At 47.8% G+C, this 17,238-nt stretch overlaps 1 protein-coding gene across 2 annotated transcripts in view; it reads right to left on the reverse strand.

Annotated features, from left to right (window-relative positions):
• Window positions 1-17,238, reverse strand: part of NAV2 (neuron navigator 2) — a 394,477-nt gene that overhangs the window by 227,644 nt on the left and 149,595 nt on the right. For both annotated transcript variants that reach the window (XM_080816815.1, XM_080816814.1), the window contains exon 4: window positions 10,607-10,679. In XM_080816815.1, the coding sequence (XP_080672941.1) occupies window positions 10,607-10,679 (73 nt within the window). The remainder of the gene's footprint in view (window positions 1-10,606; window positions 10,680-17,238) is intronic.

Consider the following 17,238-nt stretch of genomic DNA (forward strand, 5'->3'; position numbering starts at 1 on the left):
CCACTTTCGTGCGTGCCAAGTGATTCCCACCTCACTCAGAAATCCTCACTCTGCTCTACCCAACCATCCTTCCCTCAAATACATGGCTCTGTGTCTCCCTTGTCTACTAAATCACTCATTTGGGGTGAGTGTGAGGATCAGCCATAGGACTTGGTTTCATAAAGAACTCACACAAAAATTCTATATTAAAAAAAAAATGAGAACAGAGTGGGGGTAAGAACATTTTTATTCCAAACACAATTTTTTAGCTGTTAAAATGCATTTGCCTCAAGGCATGCATAAAAAGCTGCTGAGAAGGAATAAAATATTTATTCACAGGCAGAGGCTATGGATTGAGGGTGTTTCTCCTCGGGGAATCCCTCCTTTTATGTTCTTTTAACACCAGATGCAATGGCCAGGTCCTGAACCGATTCTGAGGGTAAAGTAATAGGGCCACCCAGTCCGAGGGACAGGAAGAAGGAATCCTGGGGGCTCCCTCTGCTTTGCTTCTATCTGAGGCTGAATTTCCTTCTCTGAACTGGCGAGGGGGTTAGAAGGAGTGGGTTGGGGGAAGGGGCACACCTCCTGTGTGGGGAATGCACACGTCCAGGTTAGCCTGGGGCCGGGAAGAGAAAGGACTCTTGCAGGGCAGAGGGTATGAATGGGATCCTTTCAGAAACAAATCCCATTCCCTACAGGCCTGCCAGTGTCCTGGGTGTGATCCGAGCAGGCCAGGCTGAATGACTGCCCCAAGAAATGGAGATCACAACTGACAACACAAATGTGGCTCTCTGAGCCTCACTGGCAATACCGACACAGCTTTCCCATCACACAAGGTTGTCCTACAGATGCAGTCAGAGCCTATCTGTGTAAGCGCACTGTGAACAGTGAAGGCCTTCTCTGGACCTGGTTGCTAATAACCATCCCCCCCAGAATCCTGTATGAGATTCCCATACAGGTCTGGGCTCATGCCTTAGAAATGGTTTTTACTGGGGTCATCTTGGGGCTTATCATGCAAACCATGATGCTTCTGAGAGTGAAAGGGGAGAGCTTTTAATTAGGCCAGGGGGTCAGGTATAAGCTAGGACTGGCCTGGGCAAAAGAGAATGCCTATAAACCATCTTGTGCAATCTGGGAGCAGAGAAAGCCCCATAGAGCTGGCGGAGACCCCCAGGTTCTGGAGGTCATTCAGCTGGCATGCAGGTTAGCACCTGTTAAAGAACCTGGGGAACCATTTACCGCCTCAAAATTAAAGTCTCAGGAGGGAGAAAGTAGAGCTAATCATGGGGATTGGCGAAATCTATGCAAGATTTATTTTTAGTACTTTTGATCATTACCGGGTTATACAGTTTATAAGAACAAGGACTATCACTAATTAGTATGTATCAGGTTAAGCTCTTAATAAGCATGATCTCATTCAATCCCTACAATCTGGGAAGTGAGTGTTAACGTCCCTCTTGTACAGAAAAACAGCATCTCAGAACGGTTTTAGGACCTCTCCAAGGGAATACGTTACAGAGCTGGGATTTGGGATTTGAATCTAGGTTTTTCCCTCTCAAAGCCTGGTCTCCCCACACTGTGTAACTTGGCTTTACTTGTCTACCCATCATGTGTGGTAAATTTAAAAGCACAAGCAGATAATGTTTTATTTATTAAGCTAGCTGGTGGGTATATAAGTATTCTTTATTCTTCTGTAAGTATTCTATGATTATGGAATGTTTGGCACATTCCATAATACATTTTTTAGAGCCACGTAAGAACAACAAAGAAAGGAGGAACTATAAAGATTCAGCACACAGAGGGGCGGACTGGTTGTCTCCTGCGAGAGGCAAGCATGTTCACATCAGCATCTCCTGGCAGGCCAGTCCAAGCCAGGGCAAAAAGAGACAGCTTTGTCGTATTCTCTACCCACTGTGGTTGCTAAGTCCCTTACTGTTCATAACTCAGCATCAGTCCCTAAGCATCGCTTTCTCCGTCAAAAAACAGTCTTCCCACATATGTACTTCTTCTTGGCAGGGGGGATTTTCATGATAAAGATCACTGATTTTTTGAGCCAGAAAGACCCGGGTTTGAATCTCGAAAGTTCATCATTTATAGACTGAATTTTCAGAAGACTCGACCTCTTGGGGCCTCCGTTTTCTTCTTTAAAATGGGCATATGCCAAACTGAACCTTTCCCACAGACTTGTTATGAGAATTAAGTGACCACTGAATGAGAAAATGCGTGCAAAGCACCCAGGATGCTGCCTGACTCTACTTCCCATTTTGGTTCAGAAAATATGGCCCCTCTACCTACAGCCTCCTCAGAACTCACCACAGGGCTCTGTCCCTAACGGAAGACTAAGAAGCTGCCCATTCCCCCTGCTCTTTCCCCCTGAGGCTACAGTCACAGGCATGGATGGAGAAGGAAATTAATCAGGAATGATCTCATATTAGACAAAAGACAATGGGGAACTTCCGATTTGGGGTTTTTTTGTTTGAGAAAGAGAGCCCTCGCACGCCTGCGTCTGCTGGGGCAGGGGGAAGGCAGAGGGAGAGGGAGAGAGAGAATCTCAAGCTGACTATCCACGCCCAGCACGGAGCCTGGCACAGGGCTTGAACTCACAACCTTAAGGTCACAACTTGAGCCAAAATCAAGAGGTGGGACACCTAACCACCCAGGTGGCCCCCGTTTCTCTTTTAAACAGCTTTACCCAGGGCAATCTGTACACAGAAAATTAAGTGTGTGATGATTTTCAGTCACTTCTCTGAACTGTCATCTTAGCCTATTCCCATCACCCTAAACTGAGTCCTCCCGCTCATCTGCAGTCAGTCCCCAAACCCATTTCCAGGCAACGTCAAATCTGCTTCCTATTTCTACAAGCTTAGTCTCTTCTGGACACTTCCTGGAAGGGGAGCCATGTAATATGTAGTCTTTTGCATGTGGCTTCTTCCACGGAACATGTTTTTAGGTGACCGACATTAGAGCATTTGTCATTAGTTTCGTTCTCCACATTGCTGAGTAACCCCCAGTTGTATGGATAGACCACATCTTCCAGGCCCACTCCCCAGGTGGTGGATGTCTGGACTGTTCCCTTTTCTTTGCAGAGCACAAAATCTGGAGAGGGGTAGACACTGTTTGGGGTTGGAAGCCACAAGGTTTTTGCCATGGGTGGTCTACAATAGACAGTACCCAAAATAGCTGGAATTGTGTTCTCCCCACATTTCCGAGGGGAGTGTGTCTGCATTCCACGAGGCCTGGTAAGCAGGCGGCACCGACCAGCTAACGACACGATCCATCGGCCCACAAAAAATGTTTCCCTCATGACATTTCCCAAGGTTTGGAAAAACAGTATCATTTTATGTCGGCTCAGCTGTCCTCATTCTAGAATTCTAGAGAAAGGAAAAAACCACAGACCTAGCTAGAATGGACACTACACTAGCTAGCTGGTGTCTACCTCTGCCTGAGAACCCTGATGGCATTTCTGTTTGTGGCCACACCCATGTCCGCTGAACGGGCTATAGCAGTCATTTTTCCATTCCCAATAAATTCAGTAGCACCTGGACTCTTTAATTCCCTCCAGTTCTGATTTCTTTGCTCCCACCAGCTGGTATGAATGTGCCCAGATACTGTACGGGGATGCCAGGCATGAAGGATAGGAAAAACAGCGTTCTTTTCTTCCAGCATTACTGAAACCTCAGACCTGGTTTACAAAGGCACAAACACTGAGATAATCTAATACAAAGAAATCTGCTTTGTAGGGAAGAATGGACCGGAAGCCAGAGGAAGGCAGGGCCAGCTCAGACTGGACCGTGGAGTCTGAAGTCCTATCCAGTTCTCTTAACTCACAGCGCCATCCAATTTACGCGGCTGATCCGGGACTGTGGGTTCTGTGGCATGGCTCCTCCGTCAGCATAACCTACACTCCCCACGGAACTTCCCACCCCATTCCCGCAGCCCTTCTGTGTCCTGCTCACCAAGCCGGTCGATGGCTACACCCACGGGGCAAGTGGGACGGATGAGGGGGATGGGAGAGCCTACAGTACCCCTTCTGGTGAGGAACAGAATCAGGTCCACTCCCTGCCACACAGGTGATGTGGGTAGGAGAAAACGGAAACAATCCACCTGCTGCTTTTCTCCTGACGGACCAGAAAGACCTGAGCTCTCTGGCTCAGACGAAAAGGGAACAAGCTCAACGTCTAGGTTTCTGGCCAAACCAGGTCTGAACTCATCAGGTCAGCAATCAACTTCACTCCAAAAGCATGCACTCCTTCCTAGAAGGACCTGGTAGGATCTTCCTGCCTCCGTCTCCTCCAACCCTCAAGGTTGATAAAGAGGGGGTCTTCAGTCCTGTCATACTACCTATGCCTTGTCTTCTGTCTGGACTTCCCATCTTCTTTCCTGTCTGGTGAATGCCTCTGTATCCTGTCAAACCCCGGCAAAATCCCACTGCCTCTGTCAATCCCCCTGACCGCCCCCAAGCCAAGCTAGTCACTGGCTTTCTTTGTCACCACTGTGTACGTACCAGTAGCCCAGCTCTCTTATTAATGGAAACTGGAGGTAAGTGTGTATGGCTGAGACTATGCCTGGTACACAGGACGTGCCCAGCAAATGTTTGCTGAACTAAATAGGATATGCCTCACACCCCAGACCTTCACGTTTCCATTACGGGAGGACGGGCTCAGGGCCAGGTGTTTGCAAAGCTCCCAAGGGTAAAAACTATCCTTCCACGGGACAGATTTACAGATGGTTGTGACTGGTGGAGTGTGTGTCGGGGAGGGGTTGAAGGGATCTTGAAAATCACCCAGGTTAGGGTGAGGCCCAAGCTCCCAGGACACGGGATGGTTCCAACTGTCTGGAACACAGAGGGGGGCGGTTGAGAAGGCCTAGTCCAGGGGAAGTGTCCCAAACCAGTAGTGTCTCCATGGGGGTTCCCCTGGGCCTGCAGCCTCTACCCTGGAACAAAGGCTCTCTGCGGTCCTCTATCGGGCAGGTTGGGGCAGGGCATGATCTGCTACAATATTTCAAGGACAGGTGCATACACCACACCCTCCCGAGGTTCTAAACCCTGCTTTAGTCACTGGAAGAGGGCGGAGAAGTACATACGGGGTTTTCCAACCACCCGTGGTTTTCATCAGAGGAGGAGCCTCAGGGCACTCAACCATCTTCAAAAGGAAAACAAAAAGCATTAAAACTACATTATTTCTTTAAACACAATAATGCTTTTCTAGTAATTATGCAGGTGATTAAGACTGTGAGGAGCGACAGAGAACACCAGGCCTCTGAAACAGATGAGTAGCTTAGCCACGACTGACCTTGTGGGTCTCCCTTTTCCCATGTGGGACTTAATCTCTCTGGGCCTTAGTTTCCTCCTCTGTACGATGGGGATAAAATGAATACTGATCTCAAAAAGTTGGGGGCATTAAATAAGATATAAAACATGTATAGCATTTAGCTCACTGACTGGCACATGAGTTCTCCATAAACGGCTTCTAGCCCTATAATTTAACAGTATGTCAAGTGAGAGGTTTCTTGTAATCCTGAAATTGAATAAAGTGGAAAAAGCCCATTTGAGGATAAAAAGTCTCTAACTGTCCTTCCTCTATAAGTTCAAGGAGTTGACAAAAGTCTGGGCCAGTCACCTTCCTCCAAGACTGCACTAGTCCAGAATCTGTCTCACCAACCAACACCATCATTATCCTCCAACCTCAAAAGCCAAGGTAAGATCTAGAGGATTCTTTCTGCCATCTTTCTGGGCCACTGTAATGGGATTGCCCATGAATTACACATGAACATCCTGGCAGATGCTCAAAAGAACATTAACAATGTTGAAAAGAGAGGCAAATGCCAGGTCATGCTCCGACAGTGGGCTCTCTCAAAGGCCATGCTCCAAAAAACGGTTCTCTGGTTTCTCGCTGTGATGATGAAGCAAGCTTACATTAGCGAATTTGAAATCACTGATGATCACAGACCTGGGAACGTTGTTGTGAACCTCGGGGCAGGTTAAACAAGGGTGGAGTGATGAGCACTAGATCTGATGTAAAACTCAAAAGATTTAGAAAAACAGCAGAATAATCTGCTCCCATCCGCCAGTCTGGTTTCGTTGTATGGACGACCTCGCTGCTGTCATGGACCATGAAGCAGCAAGGCGAAAACACACAGGAGGGAGAATCCTGGGATGCCTTTTCTAGGGGTGTAATACATACAAGCAAATAAAATGCCTCAATGGACAAAAAAACTAACCCCCCCCCCAAATCTAGATCTTTCTAGATGAGAAAGTGTTGCAGAGTGGGGGAAGGTGGCAATGTCTGATGATCACAGACACTGGATATTTCCTCCCCCCGCCAAGGAAAAGAAGGTGAGGTCCTTGCACTCCTTGAAGACAAAAGAGTGGAGGGGCCGAGAGAATCACTCCAAGTCGGGTACTGGCATTCCTGTCCCTGGCTAAACATCCACTCATAAGGACTTGGCAGATCTGCCTCTTTGGCCACCTAAGTCGGGGAGGAAAGAGTTGGAGAGAAACTACATGGTGGGGGCTTCCAGGTGACAGAAGGACTGTTCTACCTCCTCTAAGTGGAAGATGGAGCCCACACATTCCTGCCAGTTCTGTAGTGCATAAGAGACTGAGCTCTACGGTCTCACTAGGACCACCTTATTTGGGGACCATAAGGAGCCTGAATTGGGGGCGGGGACTAGATATAAATTCTACCCACTGAGGGTGAGCCAGAATTGCTAAACAATCTCACAAAAGACTACTAACGTGCCAGGAACAGCATGAGAGCAAGTCGGTGGTCAGTGGGGCATGCAGAGACTCTGGCCTGGGGACAGGAGAAAGTATGGCTCTGTAAGAAGAGGGCAGCAACTTGACCCAGCAGAAGTTTGCCTGCTTTATCTGCCCCAGTTCTAGAGGCTCAGACAAAGGAAAGAGGGGAGGGGGAGAAGTCATTAGGCCCCCATCCCTCTTTAATCTTCTTCTTTTTCTTCTGTTTTTTTTTTTTTTAATTAATTTTTTTGAGAGAGAGAGAGAGAGAGAACAAGTGAGCGAGCGTGTGTGTGTGTGTGTGTGAGAGAGAGAGAGAGAGAGCAAGCAAGCTGGGGGGGTGGAGGGGAGAGGCAGAGAAATGTGGGGCTCAATCTCATAACCTTGAGATCATGACCTGAGCTGAAATAAAGAGCTGGACACTTAACTGACTGAGCCACCCAGGCTCCCTCCCCCTCTCCAATCTTCCAAAGCCACTTCTCTGGGGTATGTGGGTGAAAAAGAGCAGTGAGCAGAATGTGAAACTGCAGTTTAAAAGCAAACAAGACCAAAAATAAAAGGCAGCCTATGGAATAGGAAGAGGTATTTGCAAATGTCTTATCAGATAAAGGGCTAGTATCCAAAATCTACAAAGAACTGATCAAACTCAAAACCCCAAAAATAAAAAATCCAGTCAAGAAATGGGCAGAAGACATGAACAGACATTTTTCCAAAGAAGACATCCAAATGGCCAACAGACCCATGAAAAAGTGCTCCACATCACTCAGCATCAGAGAAATACAAATCAAAACCACAGTGACATACCACCTCACACCAGTCAGAATGGCTAAAATTAACAACTCGGGAAATCACAGATGTTGATGAGAAATGATGTTGAGAGAACGGGGAACCCTTCTACACTTTTGGTGGGAATGTAAGCTGGTGCAGCCACTCTGGAAAACAGCATGGAGTTTCCTCAAAAAGTTGAAAATAGAGCTACCTTACGACCCAGCAATTGCACTACTGGGTATTTACCCTAAAGATACAAATGCAGTGATCCAAAGGGGCCGTGCATACCAATGATTATAGCAGCAATGTCCACAATAGCCAAACTATGGAAAGAGCCCAGATGTCCATTGACAGGTGAATGGATAAAGAAGATGTGGTATTTATATCCAATGGAATATTACTTGGCCATCAACAAGAATGAAATCTTGCCATTTGCAGCAACATTAATGGAACTAGAAGGAATCATGTTAAGTGAAGTAAGTCAGAGAAAGACAAATACTATATGATTTCACTCACGTGTGGAATTTAAGAAACAAAACAAATGAACATAGGGGTAGGGAAGGAAAAATAAGATAACAGAGAGGAGACAAACCATAAGAGACTGTTAACTCTAGGAAACAAACTGAGGATTGCTGGAGGGGAGGTGCATAGGGGGATGGGGTCACTGGGTGGTGGGCATTAAGGAGGGCACGTGATGTAATGAGCACTGGATATTGTATGCAACTAATGAATCATTAAATTCTATCCTTGAAACTAATAATACACTATATGTTAATTAAATTGAATTTAAATTAAAAATTTTTAAAAACCAAAACAATACCATCATAAGCATTAAGATAAAACTGTTCTAATAATGGACCATGACTGACAAGTTTTGTATTCTGGCCAAGATATCAGAAAGTGAGTCTCGACTCAGCAGGAAAGATGAGGGGTTCCACATCACACAGTTGGGGGGCCGTTACAGAAACACCATGAAGCCACTTCCCGGCTGTGCCCCAATGACAGACACCTCAACACACTGGGTCGGTGGGCTCTTCTGTGCTCAGAGACCCCCATGGGCCACATCCTAACACGGGCAAGGCTGGAGCTGAGGGTCTCCCTGATAGGCCTCATCTTCTGAGACAGTGTTCTGGCCAAGAAAGTTCTAGATCTTTTCTGGTTTCCTTCACCTGTACGTGACATGCCTTGACTGTATCCCTTTGCTGTCCCAAAAGACACCAGGAACACGAGTTCTGAAATCACAGAGACCCGGGTCAGCTCTGGCTCTGCCGCTCACTAGCTATGGACTTTGAGGATGTCACTCGGCACCTCTTTAAGTCAACTTTTGTCATCTGTACATTCCGGCTATTATGAATCCCCACTTCAGCTGGAGGCACTGGAGCTGCTTCACAGACAAGCCTGAGAAATGCGGGTGGTACTTATTTGTTCAACAAGTACTTACTGAATAATCTGTGCCTTAAGGTCTCAAGAGGATGGGGTAGGTTCAGGGGGACAAACAAGGCAGAACGCAGGACAACACGCAGATAGATGGCAGAGGGGCCAGGTGTCACCTCCAGGCCACATGGATGAAGGTGACCTACATGGAGTCCACATCCCCTAGAGCCCTTTCTGTTGAGCAGGACTCTGGGCAAGTCCCTGCTGATACTCTGCTGGGGAGGAGGGAGGGGGACACAGGCCTGGGGTCCGACCCCTTCCAGAAAGTATGAGGAGCCTGTGCGTGCCACCCACCCGCCAACACAACAATGCTATACCAGAAGGAAATGATGTTCCTCGGAATGGGAATTTGCATCTCCCCACCTATCCATGGAAACCCCACACCAAGCCCTACCATGCCCCAGCAAGCTGTGTTCCATGGGTCATGGAGCCCAGGTCTCATCCCCACGGAGGAGGGCCCATCCCCCAGGTTGAAGGAATCCTCCAAGGATTCCCCCTCTTGGAGCCGGGGTTAGGGCTGACCAGCCGACAGCAGCCATGGAGACCTCTGCAAGCAGTGTGTCCACCCCTGACCTGGGGCAGGCCCAGCATCGGAGAGGTCACATTCATACACAGCACGACATGCCCACGAGGCATCAAGAGTAGCCGCCCGCCCCCAGTACTGTTCACACAGCCAGGAAAATCAAGCTCTCACCGCGTAGCAGGGCAGAGGCAAGGAACAGGCCCCAAGTAGGCCACACTTGCAAACTTACCTGTTCCACTGGGCTCTTTCCTTCCTCACCGCCCCCCCTCCTCCCCACCCTGACCACTGGAGTCGATGCTAATAGGCATCTTTTCAAGCAGCAACCTTGCTAGGGAAAGGTGGGGTCACATGAGGCCCAAACTGCTTTACCTGTTCTGGGAAAACTGGAGGCAGGTGCAGCCTAATGAGGCTGGGAGGCTGCCGAGGCCTGTGGCCACGTCTGGGCTGGCAGCTGCCTGTATTTACAAACCGGAGAGCGCGCAGAAGATTCCAGGGCGAGACGTTGCCCGAGGCGGCTGAGAACTCGGACCAGCCATCTCCGGACCAATACTTAATTGAATAGCAAACCACCAGCACACGCTAATGTGCTAATTAGCCACCCAATTGGAGTTAATTAAAAACTAATCAGGATGTCAAAACGCAGCCTCTCATTAATATATCACGTGTTTTCTTTTCTTTTCTTTCTTTTTTTTTTTGAACTAAGAAAAGCGCTGCTTCTTCTAAGAAAAGCAAGAGATAAGGACTCTGCATTTTTCCCTGGGAACTGTGCAATTTAAATATAAGCTGTGGCTAAGTGTTCTCTCTCCCACAGATAAGGCTCAGCTTGATAATTAACTGAATTGCTAGCCGGGTGAATCAAATCGGCATTGTTGGATGAAGCCCTCCTCCAGAGAAGTGGCTGCATCTCCAGTAACCCCTCCTCTGTGTCTAACAGACATCGGCCGGCCTGGTGGGATCTCCATTCCTGGAGTGATTCTTTAGGTGTCAAAAAGTTGGCATAGTTGAGTCTAGACAGGCCTTGAGCTGCCTCAAAACCAGGAGGAAAACAAAGCCAGAGCGCACACCAGCACCCCTGGGCTTAACTGTATTAAAGTCATCAGTAAGTAACAGGTGGGCATTTCTAACAATGAAAAGGCAGCTTCATGACAAGTGCTCTGACTCACCTTCTGCAGACAGCCCCTGGATGTTTATCCCCTTCGCTGCCAGGAAATTCAAGCAGGCATCTATGTTTTCAATCTAGAAAAAAAAATGACATACGCTCAATCAAGGTTCAGCCTTCTCAGAGCCATCTTTTATCAGGAACAAAGAGCAATGTCGGAGAGAGGATTCACTGTGCATTTACTAAGGTTCGCACGAGGAAAATGACGTGCCAGTGGCAGATGGATGGATGGATGAACGGATGGATGGGTGCAGGTCAGGACTCCCTGTCTGTACTTGCACAAGAAAAAGTTACCTAATATCCCAACCACACAGTTCCAGAAGTCGAGGCCCTGGCTTGCTCATGGCTACCAAAAATAACCAGAGTGGAATGAGAGCGCCTATGTGCACCACTGTCACTAGAGCTATCCTGAAAATCTGAGCAGCTGCCAGAAAAATGGAGGTGGGGATGAAGGGGACAGTAGACCCACCCTGTCCACCAGCAGCTGGGAGAAATTTCCAGCACCAAGGAGGCACGCCGTCAAATGTGAAAACAGTGAATGGGAGTTTCAGCAGGGCTCTGGGCCGCGTTTACTCACAAAATTCTCAGGCTGGCGGGCATTGCAGATGACGAGGGAGGGCTGTGACCTCCGTGAACCCCTCTGTCCTTTGTGTGTTCTGTGACAAGAAGGAACCCACCTGCCAGAGTCTGGGAGGCCTCCCAGGCTTGCCAGGGCTGATGCCACGGCCAAGGGCAAGCAAACGTCCAGCCCTCGGGAAAGAACAATTAGGTCATTCCCAAAGGTCTGATTTGACTTCATTTGTCAAGGCTAATGATTTTTTGGTCTACAGGAAAATGTTCAGGCTCAATTAATGTCAATGGTGACCGTAAATAAAAGAAACTGCTTTTGAGTTGGCACAAGGATCTTTGAATTTCACACAGTTTGCATTTCACAGTGGAGAGCCCCCCTGCCCCCCACCCGACTTCCTACGCTCTGTCAGCATTCTTATACATTCAAAAGGGTGTTTAACCCATAGGGTTTATCTTGAATAAATGACTGTCTTTCACAGTGTCCATGTGACCATTCTCCTTTCCCCTTCCCAAGCGATCTTCTGAAGGCGACTTCATGGCCACAGAGCGCAGAGTCTGCAGCGCAAGAAGAGGTCTAATTTGTGTAAAGTCTGGCTCCAAGCCAGTCTTCCTGAAATATATGTCCTCCTTCCCTGTGTCTGGCATTTTCCTTCTCTGCTCCCAGTCTTCAGACCTTCCAAACACAAAATTGAGCTACGGGGGCACCTCAATCAAACTGCCCTCGTTCTAAGACTCTGCTCCACCCCAAGCCCAAGGCTGTTCCTTCCTTACAGTTTTTAGCCCGTGATCCCTTCTCTCGCCCAGCCTCCAGCTCACCCTCAAAGATCCTCATCTGGGAGACTTTTTTTTTTTAATCATCTTTGGGAAAAGGGTCAAAATGCAATTTCCTGCAAATAAAGGCTGATGTTATGGGTTATGCCTGCCACCACTGCAGAAAATCATTTCGTATAAAGGGGGAGGGAAAGCATGATTGCTTTTAACTCTTCCTTCCTTCCAAGCCAGAAGGACAGGCAACAAGCAGGTGCCACTATCCTAGAGGGCAAGGGGAGGGGAAAGAAGGAAGAATGGCGGGAGAACCCCTGTGGAAGGCATTTTGAAGCAATCCGCTTACATTTTAAGTAATCAAAATTAGATCTCTAAATGTTATTACCCCCTGTTACATTTTGAGAAAAATAACTATCAGTCCTTATTTCCACAACAGCCCACAACGGTAATGTACCAAAATCACACAAAAGGATCTGTTGCCCCCACAGAGGGACTAATATTTAAATCATGATAAAATTATAAAATTCTTCAATCCCTTTTTCCTTTGAATAATCCTATCCTGCTTCTTCAGTGTATCTTGCACACGGCTGATAAGTGAGGTTTGGCAAGTATTGTCCCCGTGAGAATTGAGATAAAGAAAAAGCTGACTGCCTGGGAATCTATTAATGTAAAATCAAAAATAGTACACTTGGTATCTATCCTGGCAAGCGTCATGGAGGTGTGCTGACGTGGGTAGGTTACATTTTTTCAACAACAGTGCGGCAGAGTAGCATTGATTTAAAAACAAACAAAAAAAAGACCCCCACCGATGTATTCAAGAAATCACTGCCCTACTACAACGTTCTAATTCTATAGACATTTTCTTCCAGGGAACATAAGGCACATTTACGTGGCACATTTATGGAGCATTCAAAGCATATCGTATCATTTAAAGCACATGGTAATTTCTTCCTGCCAGGCTAGCCCTTGTTTCATTTCAATTCAGCCATCTACTGGGCTTTCTTTTAATGTTAAATTCTACTAAAGGAATGAATAATTATATAGGTTACCTGGACTATTTTTCTTCCTCCTGTTACTTTTTAAAATCCCTATCATTCTTTCAAAGAGTTTCAAGATCAGTTCTCCACAGGGCAGGGAGAGTGGGGGGGGGGGAGGGGTAACAATGTTGCCACACCCAAGGGACATCTGGCAACATTCTCTGTTCTCACAGTGTGGGGGGTGCCACTAGCATCTAGTGGGTAGAGGCCAAAGATGTTGCTGAACATCCTACAACACACATAAGGATGAAAAATCCTACCCAAAGGGTCAATAGTACAAAGCCTGAGAAACCTGTGATTCTTTTCATCAATCAATATAATTGTAGATGTCTGCTCTGTTCCAGACACTGTGCTGGGTTCACCTGACCATGTTAGGGCAGAGTCCTGGTCCTGTCCAGGAGCCCACACTTACATAACCCTTCTCTCTAGGGTCCACAGAGCCATCTGACACACACCCCAATTCCCAGCCAGGTCAGGGAGAATCAGAGCATATACGCAAAGGAAGCATCAGGATTTTCCTTGGTTAGGTGGAGGGACACGGTCTAGGGGAAGCAAGAACGCTTTCTCCTAAAGAGGAGATAAAGCAGGGGACAGAGTCTGGATGGTTGCATCGCACTCCTGGAATATGTTAAAACTAAAAATAAGAACTTGGGTCATCATTTAAAAGACGATTCATAAGCCCATCAAGTGCCTTGAATTTTTTCCCTCTACTATGATTTCTCTGCTCAAAGAAGGAGTTCAAAAAGCATTCCTTAAGTCTCAAATCCACTCTTTAATAACGTTCCATTAAGGTTAAAAATCACTCCTGACAAGGCTGCTGAGACCCACACTCTTTTCATCTGCACCCCAGGAAGAGAGCGGGGCTGGGAAGCAGAAGAGGGTCAGATGTGGATTCCAACCTCCTGGCTTCACTTGGAAGGAGATCAGAAGGGGAGAGTGTTTCTTTGATCCAAGCCTCTCTTGTGACTGAAATTCACCTTAAGGTTTTCTTCCAAGTACCATACAGTAAACAAGCAATCTATCCTCGTGCACTGTTGAAACTGCACACCGCCACCACACCCAGTGAGGGCTTGGCCGGGGGGGGGGGCCCTCAGCAAGCACAAGGGTGTCCCCGTGCCTAGCGCTGATGAGCCCTGGGGTGCATGTGCTCCCCAGACACACAGGGTGAGAGGCAGATCTGATTAGAGTTGGGAATGCAGAGTGATGGGAAAGGCTCTTAAGCAGCAAAGTATGTAAATACAACCGAAGTGGTTCATTAACACATAGCAGCCAATATAAACTACTTTCCAAAATTAGCTGACAAAAATCTGTGCAAAGCCTGACATTCCAGTGTTGAGGGTGGGGGATGGTGGGAGCCGCACTTTGCGCTGGGGGAGAAGGCTTCTGCGGTCATCGCTGCCATAAAAACTGGTCCAAGATTTCTGGAAAGAAGTTCCTGGAGTTTTAGGTGGGGTGGAGGTGGAAAGCCTAGAAGTGGGACCACAATGTGGCTTGGAGACCCTGGGAGCAGAATGGGGTTGGCTGCAGGCACAGGTAGAGTAAGGGGACAAACCAAGACCAAGACGGACATGCACAGCCTTCCCTTTGCTTGGGGCCACAGGTGGCCTTCACCATGTGCCATCTGTGACTATGAGGATCCCGGAGAGAGAGGCTACAGCGAGGGCTCCCTCCTAGTCTCAGCCGGGATCTCCATCCCCAAGTTGGAGAGTTTCTCAACAATCTCTGTACTTGAGACTTGCAGGGCAACTTCCACGGACTGTGTGCGTTGCCGTCTTTGCTTCCCACATCCAAGAGCCCATCTCCACCCAGGACAGCCAGAGAGCAAGGAAAATCAAAACAAATGCCAAACAACTGGATGGAAAGAGAAGGGGGAGGGGTGGGAGGCAGATGGAAAACTTCACATTTCAACCATGGTGAAGGCTGGCCTGGGTCTCATGATAAAGTGAAATATGCAAACCTCAGAAGAACGGCTGTATATCTCCTCCGCAGCTTAGAGACTGATCAAATACCATCTGTTGTGGCAGTTGTCATGGCAGCCTTTTTCTCTGAATACCAGTGTAGCTGAGTGCAAAGCGCATGAAAATGATAAATGCAAACGAAGACCAACCCTCTGGGTACTACCCGGCCCAAGGGGAAAGATGGGGCTCCGGGCGTGCGAGTAAACGGGGCACGAGTTTTCATGAGTTAAGAGTTTCTCATTGGGGCCCCTTGGAGATCTCTGTCCTGGGAGGAGAGACCAACAGCTGCTACATGAAAGTCAGGCATGCTTACAGCCATTTTTTAAAGTCATGAAATACCCAGAGCCTTGGGAATGGTAGACCCGGATCCCAGACAAGGCTGAGTAAGAACTTGCAAGTTCTGGATGGTCTAAAAGCACAGCAGTGTAGCTTCCTCAGGAGCCTCATACATTGGCTCAAACAACTTCCTTGCAGAAGTGTGACCTTCACACCTGATGCTGCTACTTGTCAACAAAAATAATTATTCCTCCATTCATTTATCCATTCCTTGACCCCCTACCAATGAACACCTGCTGGGTATACAGTGGTGAATAATTCCTGACCTCACAGAAGGGGGGGACTGGACATTAAGTCAATAATGCAGAAGTAAGAGACAACACCTCTCATGTTCTAGAAGACCTCATCCACCCAGGGGACTGGGGAGGAGGGCTGGATTTAAAAGAAAAATTTTTTTTTAAGAAAAATTTTTTTAAAAGATTTTATTTATTTATTTGCCAGAGAGAGAGAGAGAGAGAGAAAGAGAAAAGACAGACGGCGGGCACAAGCAGGGGGAGCTACAGAAGCAAAGGGAGAAGCAGGCTCCCCACTGAGTAAGGAGCCCTATGCAGGACTCGATCCCAGGACCCTGAGATCCTGACCTGAACTGAAGGCAGATGCTTAACCCACTGAGCCACCCAGGCGCCCCTGAATAAAAACTTCTTAAGGAAGAGATAGCACAGAGGTTCAAAGAGACAGGGCTTTTTGTCCATCTGCTCCCTGACAGGGCCCCAGCACCTAGAATAGTGAGGAGCTCATTGCAGATGCTCAAAATTTACCGACTGAAGGGGAATGTGAGCTGAGACTTAAGAGTTAAGTGGGCCCCGAGAGCAGGGAAACAGACCATTCCAAACCCAGTAAACCTATGGCTTCAAAGGTTCCATGTGGGATGAACAGCATACCACGTTCTGGTAACCAAAACAGAATCAAACTGGCTGGAGGCCAGCAGGCAGAGGAGAAGAGCTAGGAGATAGGACGCTGAGCAAGAGAAGAGGGCTGGCCACACAGGGCCACCTTCAATAACTCACAGGAGAGAGAAGGCAGGGCTCCTTCCAGTTCTTAGGGAAGCCCTGGAGTGTACTATCTCCCCACCATTACCAGGGCAACAGCAGCCAGGAAAAGCCCTTCCAGTCTGAAAGCTTGAAGCTGGGCTATTTTGTGTCTGGGATGGCTCAAGCAGTGTCCTTGAAGTGGGGGCTCCAGTGGCTGGGCATGGAGATAGGGATGGATGGGAATGGGAGGTCAGCATCTGTGGTCACATGTATTAGGAAGGTCGGCTTCTTAACCAACAGGCCACCATGTCTATCTGACACTCCTTCCTCTGCCCCTTTCCAAGAATAAAAATAGAAAAGAGAAAGTAAAAGAAAGAAATAAAAAAGGAAAGAAAGAAAGTGCAATCATGAAACCAAACCAAAAAGCCAGAAAGCAAAATGAACTATGGGGAAGTGCTTCTCCTACATGCCTGTCTCACCTGTGTTATCTCTTCCCTCTGCATTCCTAGGCCATGACCTGATGCAGGATTTGTCCAGCTGAATTGTTATTTGGACACCTCTCTCAGTGTTGGAGCCCAGCACCTGCCCGTGATCATACGGCTCATGGGCCACAGTGTGGTCCTGGAGACACAGTCCCATGGGACCGAGCTGGTGGAGCCTGGCTATTACGATTTTCATTTTAGGAGACCCCAGAAATGAGGGAACTATAAGGTGGCACTTCAAATTCTCTTAGGTGGAGAGATATTCAAGAGCATCTCCCCTTGTGAACCCCCAAAGTTGCTGCTTGCTTGGCTGATGCATGGAGCCATCCTAGCCCAATAGCACGAGGGGCTCCACTCCTTCTGTCCCACTTTTGGCCATTCAGCACATCAGCTCTAGCCTTCTTGGCAGCTTTGAAACAGAAAGCTGAAGAATGTGGGACTCGGGCTAGATGGCGCTTGCTGCTTTAATGCCTCGCCCAGCTCCTTCCTTTAATTGGCAATGTTACCCATCTTACTG

This window comes from Martes martes, assembly GCF_963455335.1.
Source record: "Martes martes genome assembly, chromosome: 10".
NCBI lineage: Eukaryota > Metazoa > Chordata > Mammalia > Carnivora > Mustelidae > Martes > Martes martes.